The 16372-nt window shown below is 41.0% G+C and overlaps 1 protein-coding gene across 10 annotated transcripts in view; it reads left to right on the top strand.

Moving 5' to 3' along the window:
- The first annotated feature begins 814 nt into the window (after positions 1 to 814).
- FAM193A (family with sequence similarity 193 member A) overlaps positions 815 to 16372 on the top strand; it is a 60958-nt gene continuing 45400 nt past the window's right edge. For 2 of the 10 annotated variants that reach the window (XM_083748583.1, XM_083748576.1), the window contains exons 1-3: positions 817 to 1214; positions 9097 to 9241; positions 12968 to 13042. In XM_083748583.1, the coding sequence (XP_083604709.1) occupies positions 9176 to 9241; positions 12968 to 13042 (141 nt within the window). In that variant the 5' untranslated portion in view covers positions 817 to 1214; positions 9097 to 9175. Of the gene's footprint in view, positions 7572 to 9096; positions 9242 to 12951; positions 13043 to 15917; positions 16041 to 16372 lie in introns of those variants that run through there. The other 8 variants (XM_083748575.1, XM_083748579.1, XM_083748580.1 and 5 more) reach the window with 8 other exon arrangements.

Here is a 16372-nt window from a genome sequence, read left to right as displayed (position 1 = left end):
TGACAGCTGATTATTCATTTCAAGCATTTTTAAATTAAAGTTTTCCATATTTGCATGGAGCTGCTGCCCCCCCCCATTGGGCTCTTTTAAGCATGACAGCCATTTTGTGCTCACAGCAGCCATCGTGTCACCGGCGCCCACAGACTCTCAGGATCCCCAAAGTGCCCACAGACCCCAAACATTGTCGGCCACTGTCTGAACTCACTCTTTTGGAGACCAGGCTCGAAAGTCTGTTGTGATCTTGAAAGAATTAATATTCAGAGCCACTTGAGCACAACAAAACGTACTTTTGCAACACCTGGAGGAAGTTTTCTCCCCTTTCCTGCCCACTTTTCGTTTCCTTGGCCTATGTTAACTTGCGCTAAAAATTCATCCAAACCCATTAAACCAGTGGTGTCCAGTCTGTTTTCAGAGAGGGCCAGATTTGATGAAGTGAAGGGCTGACCAAAGTTGACCTTTTTTAAGTATTGAAGTTGTTGAGGTTTTTAGGATTTTACCCCAGGAAATAAGCTGCCACAGGAACCGGATTAAACTGACTGGAGGGCCGAATTAGGCCCCTGAAACGGACTTTGGACATGCCTGCATTAAACCGTGTGTCCTTGCAGTTGGGTGTCGAGTCATGTTGTCCAATATCTTTGGTTCTAGGAGGGTCATTATTAAAAGTCCATAAAATAGATTTGGCGGGGAATGGCGTTAAATAGTAGTAGTAATCATCATCGTCATCACACCTAAAAGTCTAGTTGACCGTTAAGAGCAGTTATTACTTTCGGTCACAAACAGCCAAGTGGAGGAGGGTCGGTTTTACTTGGTTTTCACCCGAGAGGGCCCCTCCTTCCCGCGAAGCCCCTCTCGGGCTCCCTGCCCAAGCCCGCTTCCTGGCGAGCCGCGCGGCGGGGTCGGTTTGGGCCGGTTCGGAATGGAGGGAGCGCAGGGGCGATGCGGGTGTCGGGAGCAGCCAGCCCCGGCCAGCACTGCAGCCCGGCAGCCCGCAGCCACATGAAAGCGAAGGGTTCCCTGTGTCTTGGCTCGGCTAGCAGCGGAGAAATCCTTCCAGGGGCGGCAACACGGCCCGAGAGCCCCCGGAGGAGGAGGGCAGCAGCAGCCTCCAGCGGAGCCGGCAGGAATTGCGCCGCCCTCTCCGCCTCCGTCGCAGTCCCCTGCCTGGCTTTCTGGCCTAGTGGCGCGCGGCCGCGGGAAGGCAACCCCTGACTGAGGTGAGCTCGGCGGGGCGCGGGGCGCCGGGCGGGCGGGCGGGCGGGGGGAGGCTCCCGCCGCTCGTCACGGGGCGCGGCGCCCGCTTTAGGGCGCGGCCTGCACCATCTTCTTTGTGTCAGCCTCCGTTTCCCCCTCACAGCTTGGCGGAGCCGAGGCGGCTTGTGAGCGGCCTGGCGTAGCTGTCTTTTCCCCTCCCTCCCCCCAATAGGCCGCCCTTGACTTTGGGCCTCCGAGGCCTGGCCTTCGTCTCCCGCCGGGGTTGAGGGGCAGCGGCGGGGAGGGCGCCGTCGCCTTGTACCCGGCGCGCCCGGGCGCCGCCTTCTCGGTGCGGGAGAGCGGCCTTCGGAGCTGGGGCTTTTGCGCCGAAGGGGCGCGAAGGAGGCCGCGGCGCTTGCGGGGTCTTCGGACTGGGCTCGGTCACTTTGCTGCCCCTGAGGAGGCTCGCTCGCTTCCCGAGGCTTGGTTCGCCCGGCATCGGCACCGCTAAAAACCAGGTAAAAACTTCCTCGAAACCCAGAGGAAGAGACCCGTGGCTCCCTTTGCCAGCGTAGTCTTGAGGTTCGGGAAACCGTGTGATCGAAAGACTCGCTTTGGGGTAAAATCTTCAAGCCGGCAGAGGCACCGGCTCCTCTAAAATCAGGATTTGAGCCCCCAGCTCAATAAAATAGGGAAGTCTGTAAAGCCCGTACTTAGAAAAGAACGCGGTAGCGGCCTATTTTTCCTTTGCTCAAATTATTTTTCATCTCTCATTCTTGGTGGGCAGGTACTTTCCCCCGTACGTTATCAGTAACTGTTACTTAGATAAATTAAACTTACATGCTTACATATGGAAAGTAGGAAAGAAAGTATTCTGTCCTGAGAAGACCGTATCTGTGCAGGCCTGGATTTATTTATTTTGGTTTTTATTTTTGGTGGATGAGGAACGCCTGCCTGTCATTCAGAGCAGAAACTCCCAAAGCGTTGTGAGATGAAGGCTTCTGTGAACCTCCCCCAAGGGGTGCTGCCTGGTATATCCCTGCATGGCGTGGCTGTGTTCGCCCCCTTTCAGTCAGGGTCCTCTGGACAAGTAGTTTTTTCTGCATCTATATCCACAGAATGCAATTCAGTCAGTCTTGACATGGACACAGGAAAATTGCATGATTAACAATCTTCTACTTATCTGCATGAGAATTGGGTTATCTGCATTTTTTAGGTTTTTTTCTTCTACTAATCAGATGATGGTCAGAGCAGTGATTTCTAGAAACAAGGTGAAAGCTTCTCTTGGAGCACAGAATTCATAGCTAAGGGAAAACCTTTTTACATATTAGAGTGAAACATGTTTCCAATATTAATTCAGATAACTGCTTCAGCCGTCAAAAGTCTAAAAATATTGATCTTGCATTTTGGCAGGTTTCCCCCTTTATGCTAGAGAGGGGTGAGAATGCAGCTTGCAGTGTATAGACCAGTGAGCAAGCTTTGGGAAAGATGGCCTGAGCTCAGTGGCTAAACTGCTGACAATTTGGAAGTGCTATCAGCAGGTAGAAGTGAAATTGCTGGTGGCTGGCAAGCACAGGGATACTTCATGAGAGACAGTACGTTCTGCTTCCAAAGTTTCCCAGGTCTCTTTTCCTACATGCATATAGAAAAAGTGTTACTCTGAATGCTATATGCACGTGCATTGAAGAGTGTAACTTTCTTCTGTTCATATTATTACTAAATTGGAAATCAAAGTGTGAGTTACTTATATCGCCACTCAAGGCTTTAAAATTATGGAATAGACTAGCATAGCGATGAGGGGCAGTGATAGAAACAGTGGTTTGGAGCATGAAATGCTTTGTTGTTTCCAGATCTATTAAGTTTTCTTCTAAGGACATCTAGGATGCTGGTTACAGATGTACAGTATTCAACAAATAGTAGTATCTTTACATCTGCCATATCATGGCAACAGTTCACATGAATTTTTACAATGAAGTGTTCATGTTCCTAGATCCTCTCATGCCCCTCTTTTTATCCATATTTCTAAAAGAGTGCAGGTGCTTCATATGTGGTAGTTATCCTAATGTGTCCTTGTTTTTGTGAACACATGTTGCAATGAAATATGTGTATTATCCCTTTCAGTTTCCATATGCCCTAGAAAAATGTTCCAGAGAAAATGCTCACATTTTGTGACATTGCAAGCAGTATAGGGCATATTTCACCCAAAGTAACTAACCATAAACATATTTTCTATCTGTTTAACATCAACAATAAAAATGGGTTTTTGGATAACTAAAATGCCTCCACAAGAGCCCTGACATCATCTTCAAACGCTTTTTATGCACTTGGATTTGGTCGTGACTGTGTATGTCTTTCTTCCCACTTTGATGCTGTACATCCTTGAGTTCTTCTAGCATTCCTGCAGTGTAGCTGCCATTCAACATCTAAGGATTGATGGATATTCAACCAGTCTGACCACTTCTCTCCACAGAAGGCTGAGAATGTTTGCTTTCCCTTTTGTATTGTGAATTTTCCAGCATTAGATGCCAGTGAAACACCTGAATGCTTTTAAAAAAAGGTTTTTATTAAATATTTTCATTGGTTACAAAATTACGTACATCATCTCAATCTTCAGATCATAATGTACTTTCTACAGATTAGTCATATTTGATGTGAGACTTTAATGTTGTATGCAGTATAAGGTTGGGGGAAGAGAGGGGGTAGTAAACTTTCATTCTTTTACATAGTATATGTGTGAGGTTTCTGTGTCAGCTTTGTGTGGGTAGCTTATCTTTATTCATTTATTGGTTTTCACTGGCATCGAGAGAGGTTGGGGGGCCCAGGGCATGGATGGTTGCCTTCAGTTGGCTGCAGTGAGTTTTGTTTGCATGTATGGGGGGGGCGCACGGAGAGGAATTGTTGGGTAAAGTTAGCCATATTGATTTGTATCCTGTCAGTTTCTTCTTGTTGCCTTGTTGGGCTGTGTGTAATAAAGGGCAGCCACACCGGGCTGAAGGTGTCCTCTTTTATTTGTCCCCAGGTCAATTTCAGTTTGTTGGTTAGCTTTTCTAGTAAGGCTGATTTCCATACAGTTTGGTACCAGTGGTTCATGTTCAGATCCTTCTCTAGGTGACATTTTGCTTTCCCCATATTTAGGTACTTCCTTAATTCATATAGCTGCCCCAGGCTGAAGTACTCTAGGAAGCCAGTGTGGTGCAATGTTAAAAACTGGGATGGAAAAGCTATTTGCCACATGGCTTGTGGAACCTGGATTACAGGTGCAAAAACCGAATGGCTAGTTGCCTTTTCCCCCCCTTCAGTGCAATGACACTTTCTATTTCTTTTTTCATAGAGAATTTATTTGGTTCTTTTTGCAATTTGTGGTACTTGGAGGATTGTAAACAGCCATAGCAAAACAGGTCATATAGAGAGCACAGTGTAACTTAAATTTAGGCATGTATAGGAAGTAATACCCAGTGAACTTCATGGCTGAGTGGGGATTTGAACTCTGGTCTCCCAGGTCCTGTTCTTCCAGACACTCTAACCATTATACCACACTGGATCTCACTGGGGAAAACCTTTTTCTTTCAGTTTGCAAAACCACAGCTTCTGTGATAAGTGGAGCTACCAGTGAGGGACATTGTCTCATTCTGTCCATTCATGCCTACACAGCGTGATTACCGTTATTTTCAAGGTTTCAAGGTTTTTATTTCTGTAAAGAAAAATACTTCCCTTAAATGGTGCAGGAACACTCATGCAAATCTTTTAAAAATAATAAGGTGATGCACCACCATTTCTAAAAATAAATAAATCCTGCATTATGATATCCTTTAAGACAGGCGCGTCCAACTCCCAAGAGACTGTGAATAGATGCAACGGAGGAGGGCAGGGCGGAGAATATTTTTTCCTACAGTTTTTTAAAATACAGGATCAAAAAGCATCCCTGTGGATCTACCTGTCGATCACGGTCAACCGGTTGGACATCGCTGCTTTAAGAGATGTGGTGACCACAATTGCACACAGTATTCCGAGTTCAGCTGCCATGTCCTTCTTTTTTCCAGTTCTGTTTTCAATCCTTTCCCTAATGATCCCTAAAATATAATTCCTCCATTTTACTGCTGCCACAACCTTGGTCAGCGTCTTAATTGAGCTATCCACCCAAGATCCCTTTGATCTTGGTTCTTGGTCAGTCACCATCAGCTCAGACCACAATAGCATATATGTAGTGTTAGGATATTTTGCCCCAGCATATTTCACTTTGCACTTTTTAACACTGAATCAGATTTATCATTTTAATGCTCATTCACCTCTTTTGGAGTGCTTCACAGCAACTTTTAGTTAAAAACTACCCTGAACAACTTGGTGTCATCAGCAAAGGGCTAGAAAGATGCTCTGTCTCATGCTGCAGACATGGGTTCAAAAAGCAGACAACACACATCCAGTAAATCTCACTCACTATCACAAATGAGCAGGACCGAAAGTAAGAACTAGACCAGAATGGTTATCTTATATATTTCAAGATATGAGAATATTTATTCTATTTACACTTCTCCCTCCATACCAAACACACCATTAGATACACAAAATCAAACTTCAGAATGGGCAGGTACACAGGAAGGGGACTGCTTTCCCCACCCATTCCCCATTCTTGTAGCTAAATTGTAGATGACTTTCAGTAGATTTTCTTATTGTGGTGTTTTCATATGAATTCATATGAATTTGCATGTTCCAAAAGTGGCAATATTGGCCACTGGAAAGGTGAGATCTTGACCAGTTCAGAGGTACAGTATACAGTCGTATCTTGGTTTTTGAACAGCTTAGTTCTCGAATGTTTTGGCTCCCAAACACCACAAACCTGGAAGTGACTGTTCTATTTTGCGAGCTATTTTTGGAAGCCAAACTTCCAATGTGGTTCCCGATTGAGTGCAGGAAGCTCCTTGGTTGTTGAATGTTTTCGGAAGTCGAATAGGCTTCCAGAATGGATTCTGTTCGAGAGCCAAGGTTCGACTGTAGTATTGTGATAGTCGTCTAGTTATCCTAACACTTTGCACAACTAAGCATTGCACCACCACCTTCCATGCTTTTATCTATGTGAGGTGTGCTACATTAGAGATGCCTGATTCAGTGAAATAGTTGGCTGATTCTGTTGAGCTGCTATTGTAGTGAAGATACCACTGTATAAGTCTAGGCAGATGGAGATCACACACAGCATTGCCCATCTTAGAGGAGAGACAAAACACACTATTTATATGAAATGTTGTGTCCAAAATGAGAACTTGAAGACAATTTCTCTTACTTGTTTTGTATCATGTAGCATCAACCCAATGTAAATTGGACATGGTGTCTCATGGTTGATTCTATGTCTGACAGACTGGGTTTCAGTTTGAATTCACCTGTCCGTGTGGTTAATCTCCCAAGAGCTGAACTAATGTCAGTATTGAAGATACAGTTAGTTGACAGGGTTGATCCTTAATGTTAAGGCACTCAATTTTATTGCCCGTTTAGGAAGGCAGTTAATATAACTGAAAGAGTCTCCTCTTGACATTCTATTAATGTTCCATCAAGATTTGATTTTTAAAAGCATACTTTTATGCAACACATAGAAGGCAAACTGCATCATCACCACTCAGTGTTCGATATCAGCCAGGAGCCAGGTGTGTTTTGTGACTGGGAATTGTCTGATTGTGAGCAATTTGAGAAGTCTTGTCGCCATGTATGCGACTGAGATTCAGTGTTAAAATTGCTGGTGTTGTGGGCGCAGGAGGAGAAATGCTTCCCTGCGCGACTCTAGAGTAGGAGAGATTGCTGCTGCCTTCTGCGTGCCGCTTTGCCACCCCACCCCAAACATGTAAGTTCAAATCTAGCACAGTACTTTAAATAACATATATTATATCTATATCTATACATGCCAGTATTTGTAAATACTATTTTTTCAAATGACTTAAGATTTTCACCCTTATTGCAGGAGCTGAGTCCTATTTATGTTTGTGGTGCCCAATTAAGAATTGCTTTTAAAAATGTGATATTACCAATGTGTCACTTATATGAACTGTGTATTATTTCATGTGTTTCGAAAAAATAAATAGAAAGTGCAACTGAAGTGGACAGGGCGGGGAATTGTAACTAGACATTCTGTAAGCTAGATAACAAATGGCTCCTTAAACCGAGGTTACAGTTGCCAAAATGGAAAGTCTTGTTTTTCAAATGGACTGGTTATGATTATCAGTTAAACATCTGGCTAGGTCAGATGACAACCTTGAGCTACATTAAGAACTTTGAGAACTTAAAGAAGAAAAGTTACTTTATCCAGGGACAGTCTATGTATATTTTCTTAATGGTGACGCAGATCATTCATAGCATAAGAGTATTCTTCACAACTGTGAGCAGGGCAGTGGGGTGGGGTAAGTGAAGACAAACTACAACAATTAACTATAATGTTCACTGTTCCTGCTCAGGCTGCACAGAAAAAGCATTTTGGTACCTGAAATTCATTCTGATTGCAGATAAAATATATCTGAAAGAATTTTACATGATGATATTTGTGGGTAAAAACAGTCAAGATCCAATGATCCCCAGATGATGGAGATGTCAGATGCTACCCAGGCATCTTCATTCACTTAGTCGCAAGTGGCTAATACTCAGATGCAAAATGCACCTGGCTAATTTTAAATACAGTCGTACCTTGGTTTTTGAACAGCTTAGTTCTTGAACGTTTTGGCTCCCAAACACCACAGACCCGGAAATGACTGTTCTGGTTTGCAAACTATTTTTGGAAGGCAAACGTCCAACGCGACTTCCAATTGAGTGCAGGAAACTCCTGCCACCAGTTGGAAGCCACGCCTTGGTTTTTGAAACCAACTCTCTTGTTCTGAAGAGGTGCAAATAATTTCTTTCTGTGAGCAGTCATGATACATGCACCATTTTGCATTCCATAATAATGATTGTGATGGTGATGGTGATGATAAAAAATAATATTTATACCCCACTCTTCTGGCTGGGTTTCCCCAGCCACATTTCTGCTCTCTTAGATGCGGCACTCACACAACCACTATTTTGTGTTAATGCCATGCCCCCACTATAGCTGCCATTTTGTGTTATGCCAAATACCTCAGAGCCATCTTATTTTGACAGGCACCCATAGTACTTTCTCAAAATTCCAAATGTGCCCACTGGTCCAAAAGGGTTGGCAACCCCTGCTGTGACCACTTGTATTTCCTTTCTTTAACATCAAGAGAATGTCTGATGTGACAAATTACATTAATGTTGCCCAAAGGGCACAAAATAAAGGTAGAATTGATGTCAAGAATACATTAAGTTTTGGGTCTGAAGGTAAAGGCAGTGCAAAAATACCCTTGAAACAATATGTAATACTTCTGATCTAGCTCATTTAATAGATCTATCAGCATCCTAGCTTGTAAAGCAATGCAAGATAGAAAATATGAAATAGGGAAGACAAAACAACTTCTTAGTTTAGTTTAAATCCATCAGTTAATTTCATTGGCCCTCTAGAGTAATGTTTGAAAAATAGCATAAAATGGGAATTAATTATATATTTATTGTTATTATTTGTTTAAACCATTTACATCTTAATGTATGCCAGGACAGGATACATCATTAGATCTCAAAAGTGAGGCTTGCAAAGTTTCCACATCTTTTTATGACCCATTTCTTGGATTTGGCTAAATTATTTCTCATTTGTTCTTTAATAATTACTCAAGATGTTTAATCTTTCCATGAGAAAAATGCCAATTCTGAGAAAAAATGCCAATTCTGGACCAATAAACAAGATTTATTATTTGGATTTGTTGGTATGATAAGTTCGTGGAATATAGTAAAAATGCTAGTTGATAGAACAAAATGCTTTAATATATTTTAGTTAAGGCTGTTTACATAAGACTATACACTTACTGTTATCTTAATTGTTAGGCTAGGAGTAACACATGATTCCTGTAGCGAAGATACATATAGTAACTTGCTTCAACAGTATCACCAGTTGGAACAGGAGATGGGTCAAGTTGCTGAAACATGGCTTGAATATCAGAAAAGAATAGATGATTATGTTGATGAACAGGTAAGCAAATAATATATATTTTTATATATATATAATCTTAATCAGAAAGTTCAGGTGTTAAAACAAATTGTATACAGGTATATGTAATGAGATGCAGATAATTGTTAACACTGTGTATAGGTGTATTATATTAATATGTTTGTGTATGTGCACAAATCATTTTATTTTAGTCATTTGCCTTATATATATTTGCTTTTGAAGAAGATGACAGGGAGCAAGGAAAGCCAGCAAAAAGGAAAGCTTCCAAAAAACTGGAGGAATTGGAGATTCTTGGGGTTGAAACTTTTCTGCTATCAACTGTTCTCATGAAGTGTTACGTGAAAGTTGTGTTTGTGGCACGGGGAATATTTGTACATGTAGTTTTTGCTGGGTAGCCATGCAGGTATACTATTGCTCCCAGATTAGCAGGACTTGCTACATGTCATAAAACTGCACCTTAAAATTTTTATAGTGGCAGCATACTTACCCTTTGTGTTGCCTGCCATGGTTGCTGCAGACAGCAGCATCTTGTAGAACTGTGATGTGTAATACAGCCCCCTGCCTTTTTACATGTATATGGAAAGTTTGTTTGTGTTACCATGAAGCATTTTCTATGAAAAAGTTGATAATGAGAGTTTTACACATATATGACTCTTGAGATTGTGTTTTAAAGGGGTGTGTGTGTGTGTGTGTTTAGCTTTGTTTATTAACCGCCCTATTCTTTTATGGAAAAGGCCCTGAGGAAGCCCTGTTTAGGCCAGTGCGTATTGAGCATTAATTACAAAATGCATTGCTTTTCAACATCTTTGAAACTGTTTCCCCTACACGTTCTTTCTGTTGGATTCTTTGTTTATCACATGTGCTATAGGAAATGACAGATCTGAGATGGATTAAAGCATTTTTGTTTTTAATTTGTACACTTATTTTTACCAAATTAATTTAAGTGTTAAATACTGTGTTTTAATAATCGATACACGATACCTGTATTGAGTCTTCAGTATTGTGTGATAAATAGAACTTTTAAATAAAATACTTTTGAAATTCCAAAAACAATGAATTACTCACAAATTTTTGAATCTGAGAAAGAAGGGTTACAGGTGTGTAAATAAAATAAATACCTGAACTTCACAGTTGACCTAGGTCTCATTTGCAAGAAGAACAAGTTGCAAGATGTTTTTTAGCTATTGAATTAAGTTTAATATACTAGTGGAGTATATTACACCAAAACCAATAATGAAGAAAGCTAGTATGGTTAGAATGCTAGACTAAGGTGCAAGAGACACAACTTCAAAATCCATGTAATTCCTATTCGGTTAGGCTAAAATCAACAGCAATATGGAATGTTCTCTGAGATTTTATAGTCTAGAATTCTTTCCAAAGAGCTCTTAAAATCTTCTAGTAAGATTTGTTTGAGCTAAGAGCATATAGGGCTAAGCTACTCATGATGGGATGGATCTGTCTCAGGCATTTGACTTACCGTATATTCCAGCGTATATGACGACTTTTTAACCTCGGAAAATTCTCTAAAAAGTTGGGAGTCGTCTTATACGCCAGGTATGGGTTCACTGGGCAGCGGCAGTGGGCGGCGGGCTCCGTGCTGGGAGGAAGCTGCCTGGTGAAGTGGCCCAGAAAATGCTAAGCTGGCTTCGCTGGGCAACTTCCTCCTGGCACGGAGCCCTCTGCCCACTGCCGCTGCCCATCGAAGCAATAGATGTCGGGCTCTCTTCCGCACCGGGAGGAAGCTGACTGGCGAAGCTGCCCAGCGATGCTAAGCCGGCTTCGCTGGGCGGCTTCCTCCTTGTGCAGAGCTCACTGCTGCTGCCCAGCGAAGCTGCCGCGTATAAGACTGGGCGTTTAAGTCGACCCCCCAAATTGGCAGCTGCCAATTGAGGGGATTGTCTTATATGCCCAGTCGCCTAATATGCCAGAATCTACGGTAGATTCATACCCATTTTGAACATCCTTCAATATTTTCTAGCTTCACAGTATCGACAGCAATTCATTTATATTGTGTTAAAATTCAGAAATACAGGTTTTTAAATACTTCATTAAAAGGTTTATAGCATGCATTATTCATAGTTTCCTCAAACAGATCTTTTATGTATGCATACTGTAAATACCTCAAATTATAGTACCTACAATTTGACATTAATATAAAGTTATTATCTTTTAGTGAATAAGTTCGGATAGTTTCAGAGAAGCTTAAAAAGACTAATAACAAAAGTTTTTATGTGTATTTAAGCTATTTTGAAGGATACAGACCTCTGCAAAACTTCTGGCCTAAAGCTTTATGACCTGAATAAGGTGATGATACAGAGTCAGGCCATTGGCCTATTTATCTCTTTACTGTCTCTATACCAGCGGTGGGTAGTCTCTAGTCTGCAGGCCTCTTTATTATCAATTTATTTAGTAGATTTATATCTCCCTTTCCAGTCAGAGTCCTCAAAGTGGAACAGTGTTTATAAAGCACAATAGATACACCAAGAATCACATGCTCATAAAACAACTATCAGTCCTACTGAAGCAGAAGTTGGCATCAGGTGTTCCTTCCTATAGGACAGATGGTGTCCATTGGCCTGGGGAATGCATGACTCTGATTTTTCTTTTGTACTTGTGATTTGAATGTTGTGCTTTTTGATTCAGGTGCCTTATTTTCTCTCTCTTTTCAAAATGCCAGAAAAAGGTGCCATATTATAACTTCAGTTTGCAGCTTCAGATGAAGAATTGGGAGTGATGCACTCCTGGTACATATTTTTAGCCACAGATTTAAGTTACAGTCACCTGACGCTATATGCAGTTGGGTCGTTGCCAAGTGGGTGGCCACCTGTCAAAGTGGCCCATATGGGGTTGGCCACTTGTGCTCTACACTGACTGGCACAAGAGTCTGGAGATACTGCGTATTGAACCTAGGATCTTAAAGTTTAATTTATATACTGCTAACAGGATATTGATTCCAGACAGCTTACAAAACCAAAGATTTTAAAATGTCATATAATCAGCATTCATTTATCTATTAGCTTCATTGTTCAGATGTGGACTAAGAAGTGGAGGGTTTTTGACATTCCTTTTGCTTAAAAACATGTGTCAGAATGATCTCCGCTTTACACAATCCCAACATTCCCCAGTGTGATAGATTGGCAGTTTCCTTGAATACTGCTTTCATTTCCTCAGAATATTCAAGCCCAAGCCTGAAGAGAGAGGGGGGTTTTAATGGATTGAGGGATGGGGTAGTTACTGCCACTGACTTCCCTTCAGCCAAGGAAAATAACAATGCTGATGGTTCTGTGGCTCAGGGTTGAGCGAGCAAGAAGCAATAATTTAGTCGGTGTATGTTGGATTTGTTAGGATGTGTACCATGCTGTGTTACTTCTGAGCCCTAGCCATCCACTTTGATCTTATAAAACACTGTTTATATTTTATTATAAGTGTTCTATCTAATTGTGCTAGCCATGTAATTGTTTGTATAGGATATTTGTTGCCAGCTTTTCAATTTTAAGTTTAGCCTTGTGTGAGCTTGAAATCAGGTTTCTACATTAGAAAAGGTAGGAACCAGCTCAATTCAATGTAATTCAATAGATCACCTGCATTTTTTCTGCATCTACGTACCATAACTTTTGTTGATACAAATCTTATGGCTTTAAGCTGCTATATTATTCAATAATCGGGATATAAGCATGTATGTTCTGAGTTGGGTAAAGTAGAAATCAAGCAGTGTTAATCAGTGAACTTAGCTTAATTTTGTTCCAGGTGACAGTGAGAACAAAAGAACCCTTCCTGAAAGAAGACTGGGAAGCTTTTAGGAAGAGGCATTTCATAGAACAGGTAAAACTATATACTTCCATCTAACACAGCTCAATTCAATGCATGTTTACTCAGAAGTAAATTTCACTGTGTTTGGTGAATCTTGCTTCTAGTAAAATGTGAATAGGATTGCTGCCATAATTGTATATAAAGAATTGGAAGAGCCTTTCTGTGCTTTTCAGCAATATTAATTTTTCTTCAAGTCTGCATATTGTATGTGTACTCTTCAAACAGCCACCCACCACTGAAAGGGTACTTAGAGCATAACTGTCCTCCTTAATTTGTATTTGCATTATTTTAAATAAACTGAAAATGCACAGATTCCCATTAACCTATTACAGTGGTACCTTGGGTTAAGTACTTAATTCGTTCCGGAGGTCCATGCTTAACCTGAAACTGTTCTTAACCTGAAGCACCACTTTAGCTAATGGGGCCTCCCACTGCTGCTGTGCCGCCGGAGCATGATTTCTTTTCTCATCCTGAAGCAAAGTTCTTAACCCGAGGTACTATTTCTGGGTTAGCGGAGTCTGTAACCTGAAGCGTATGTAACCTGAAGTGTATGTAACCCCAGGTACCGCTTTAATACGCTTTATAATGAATTAAATAGGTCAATACTAAGTTCCTTCCATATGTTTGAGGTTCTGTTACTTTGGTTAAGATTTTGTTAACTGCTTACGTGTTTCTACTCAAATATCTGCAAATACATTACAGTATTCAGCACATAGGGCTGGCAAGCCATTGGAGCCTGAAGACTTACTTTTCTTAAGATTCAGAATTGTCTCAATTTCCGGTACAGTGATACCTTGGGTTAAGAACTTAATTCGTTCCGGAGGTCCATTCTTAACCTGAAACTGTTCTTAACCTGAGACACCACTTTAGCTACTGGGACCTCCTGCTGCCGCTGTGCCCTGCTGCACGATTTCTGTTCTCATCATGAAACAAAGTTCTTAACCTGAGGTACTGTTTCTGGGTTAGTGGAGTCTGTAACCTGAAGTGTCTGTAACCCAAGGTACCACTGTACAGTAACAGATTCACTTAAATGAGTTGTATCCTCTGACAAAAACTTCAGAATGGTTATCTGACTTGTAACTTGACAACAGAGAGCACTCGGGTGGGTTCTCCCAATAAGCAAAATTCCTAATGATACTCCTCACATTTCTATTGAATCTGAATCCATAATTACTAGCCTCAAATTAAATTAAATTTTTGCTTAGGATACTGAAGTAATTCATTTAAAGATAATAGTTTGGCAAGCATTGTTTTCTTAACAAACAAAAATGAGAAATGCACGTTGTGGTCCAGTGAGTCTTTTTCCCCATTTGCTGTTGTAGCCCTTTTTGATCATCCTCTTGTAATGCTACTTTTTGTTTTTCCTCTTGTATTTTCCATCTTATTTCTTCCATAACTGAATCTGTTTCAGTCTCCTCATAGATTGCAGTCCTCAGGGTACATTTCCAGAAAAAGGCTTCATTTGAGCAGAGTAGGACTTGCTTCTGAGTAGACTTGCTTAGGATTGGGCATTCATCACCTGTGGAGATGAATATCCTCTCAGAACGGCTTACTACCACCCCAGTCTATAAGCTGTACCTCTTGCTCATTAACCACCCCAACTGCCATTTGTGTGTCAAATCACCATCATATTATAGACCTCCTTGGTGCCAGGTAGTGCCGTTCTTTATTCAGTCCTTTAACCACATAAGAAAGCAGTGATTGATTGAAGTTATTGTTTTGTAGTGCTTTCAGAAGTGATCTGGTCTGAGATAATCTGCATCAGAAATATTGAACTGTAATCCTTACTCTTCAATGTTAAATCTTTTCTCTTGATCCAAAATCTCAATAGGCGGTGAAATGGTTATGGGAGCATGGCATCAATTCATTAAGATGTTATAGTGTATTTTTCACAAAACATGGAGAGAAAGTTGCCCAAACATGCAAATCTCCAAAGAGATGAAGAAAAAACATTCCATTTTCACAAAACCACAGGAATCACTTGTCGCAAACCTTTCTAAGTGCCTTAACAGAATGGATTTATCATATTTGTTCATCAAATTAATAATAGGGCACAAAGCAACTGATAAGGGAGTTGGTGAATCTGAGTGCACAGGGCCTTTGCTCCCTTTTTTATTTCAAATGTACTGTAAAGGATTCTCCCAATTAGATCTCCAGGGATTTTCTGTTAAAAATCTTTTTTCTTTGTCTTCTCACATCCTAAAGCAAATGGAAACATCACTTACAAGCAAGTTTCTTCAATCTGTCAGCATCTACTGCTCAGCAATTTTCTTTAGCATTCAGGGAGAGAACCCTGGTTGTCATCCTAGCGTCCTTTCCAGAATTCATAATAATGGGATGTTTTTTGTTTTACTGTCACAAAAGGAATTGCATGCGCTTTGTGCAATCAGACATTTGTCCTCATGTTCTTTGATGCTCTTTGATGAGGTTGAAAGCTCTCCTTTGTAAAACAACAACAACAACACACCCAAACAAAACCAAGCTGGTGAAACAGGTACAAAAGTAGGCACATTCTGATGTAATGACTTGAGCCCACCATTCTGTTATTGAAATGAAGTTAGTAAATGCTTTAGCCTGCTTACTGCAAGAACATAGACTTCTAGTCAAAACACCAGGGCTCAGCTAAACTGCTTAACTTCCATGATCTTCAGATTGTAAAGGAATACATGTGGAATTCAGTTTTGATTCCTGAATGAAATTCCTGCATTTTCAGAAAGTTGCTGTGGAATTACACCAACCAGCTTGCATAGTTATGAATACAAAGGACAGAAAGCCTGAGTGGACAGTAGTAGGTCAAAGCCTCTTTTTTGCTTCTTGAAAGAAATGTAAGAATTTTTTGTAAACCATCCAGTACCTCACTTTGTCTTCAACTGAACACCTTCTTCAGTTGCCTTGCAGAACTCTTCATACCTGACAAGAATTTCATGTGGTACTGAAGAGTGTTCACTCAGTACATTGAGTGTACTCAATGCATCAAGAAAAGCTGCCAGTTCTCTGAAAACCATATCAGGTATGGGGGTCTCTGCTCTGTGAGTAACTTTCTGAAATGCAAGATTTCAAGCTGACAGGATTTGGTGCCAATGTTTGCATCAGCTGAAATACATATTTGGAATAAATTATTTCAGTGCTCCTGCAACCTGTATTCCAATTTCCATGATTGCATGGATCTTCTATATTCTTCAAGATAATTCTGCAAAGCTTTAAGGCTATTTGGATATGAAATTCTGTAAGGTGGATGAAAATCACATGTATATCAAAATGCATGGGTGCATTTTGCAGTCGCAAAGCTACATGACTTTTATAGGTCTGATCACACCCACCTGTAGTGTACCTTTAATTTGT

The sequence above is a fragment of the Podarcis gaigeae genome, assembly GCF_964106915.1.
Source record: "Podarcis gaigeae genome assembly, chromosome: 7".
In the NCBI taxonomy this organism is placed as follows: domain Eukaryota; kingdom Metazoa; phylum Chordata; class Lepidosauria; order Squamata; family Lacertidae; genus Podarcis; species Podarcis gaigeae.
The sequence above is the reverse complement of the archived record's forward strand: the minus strand, read 5'-3'. Positions and strand labels throughout refer to the sequence as shown.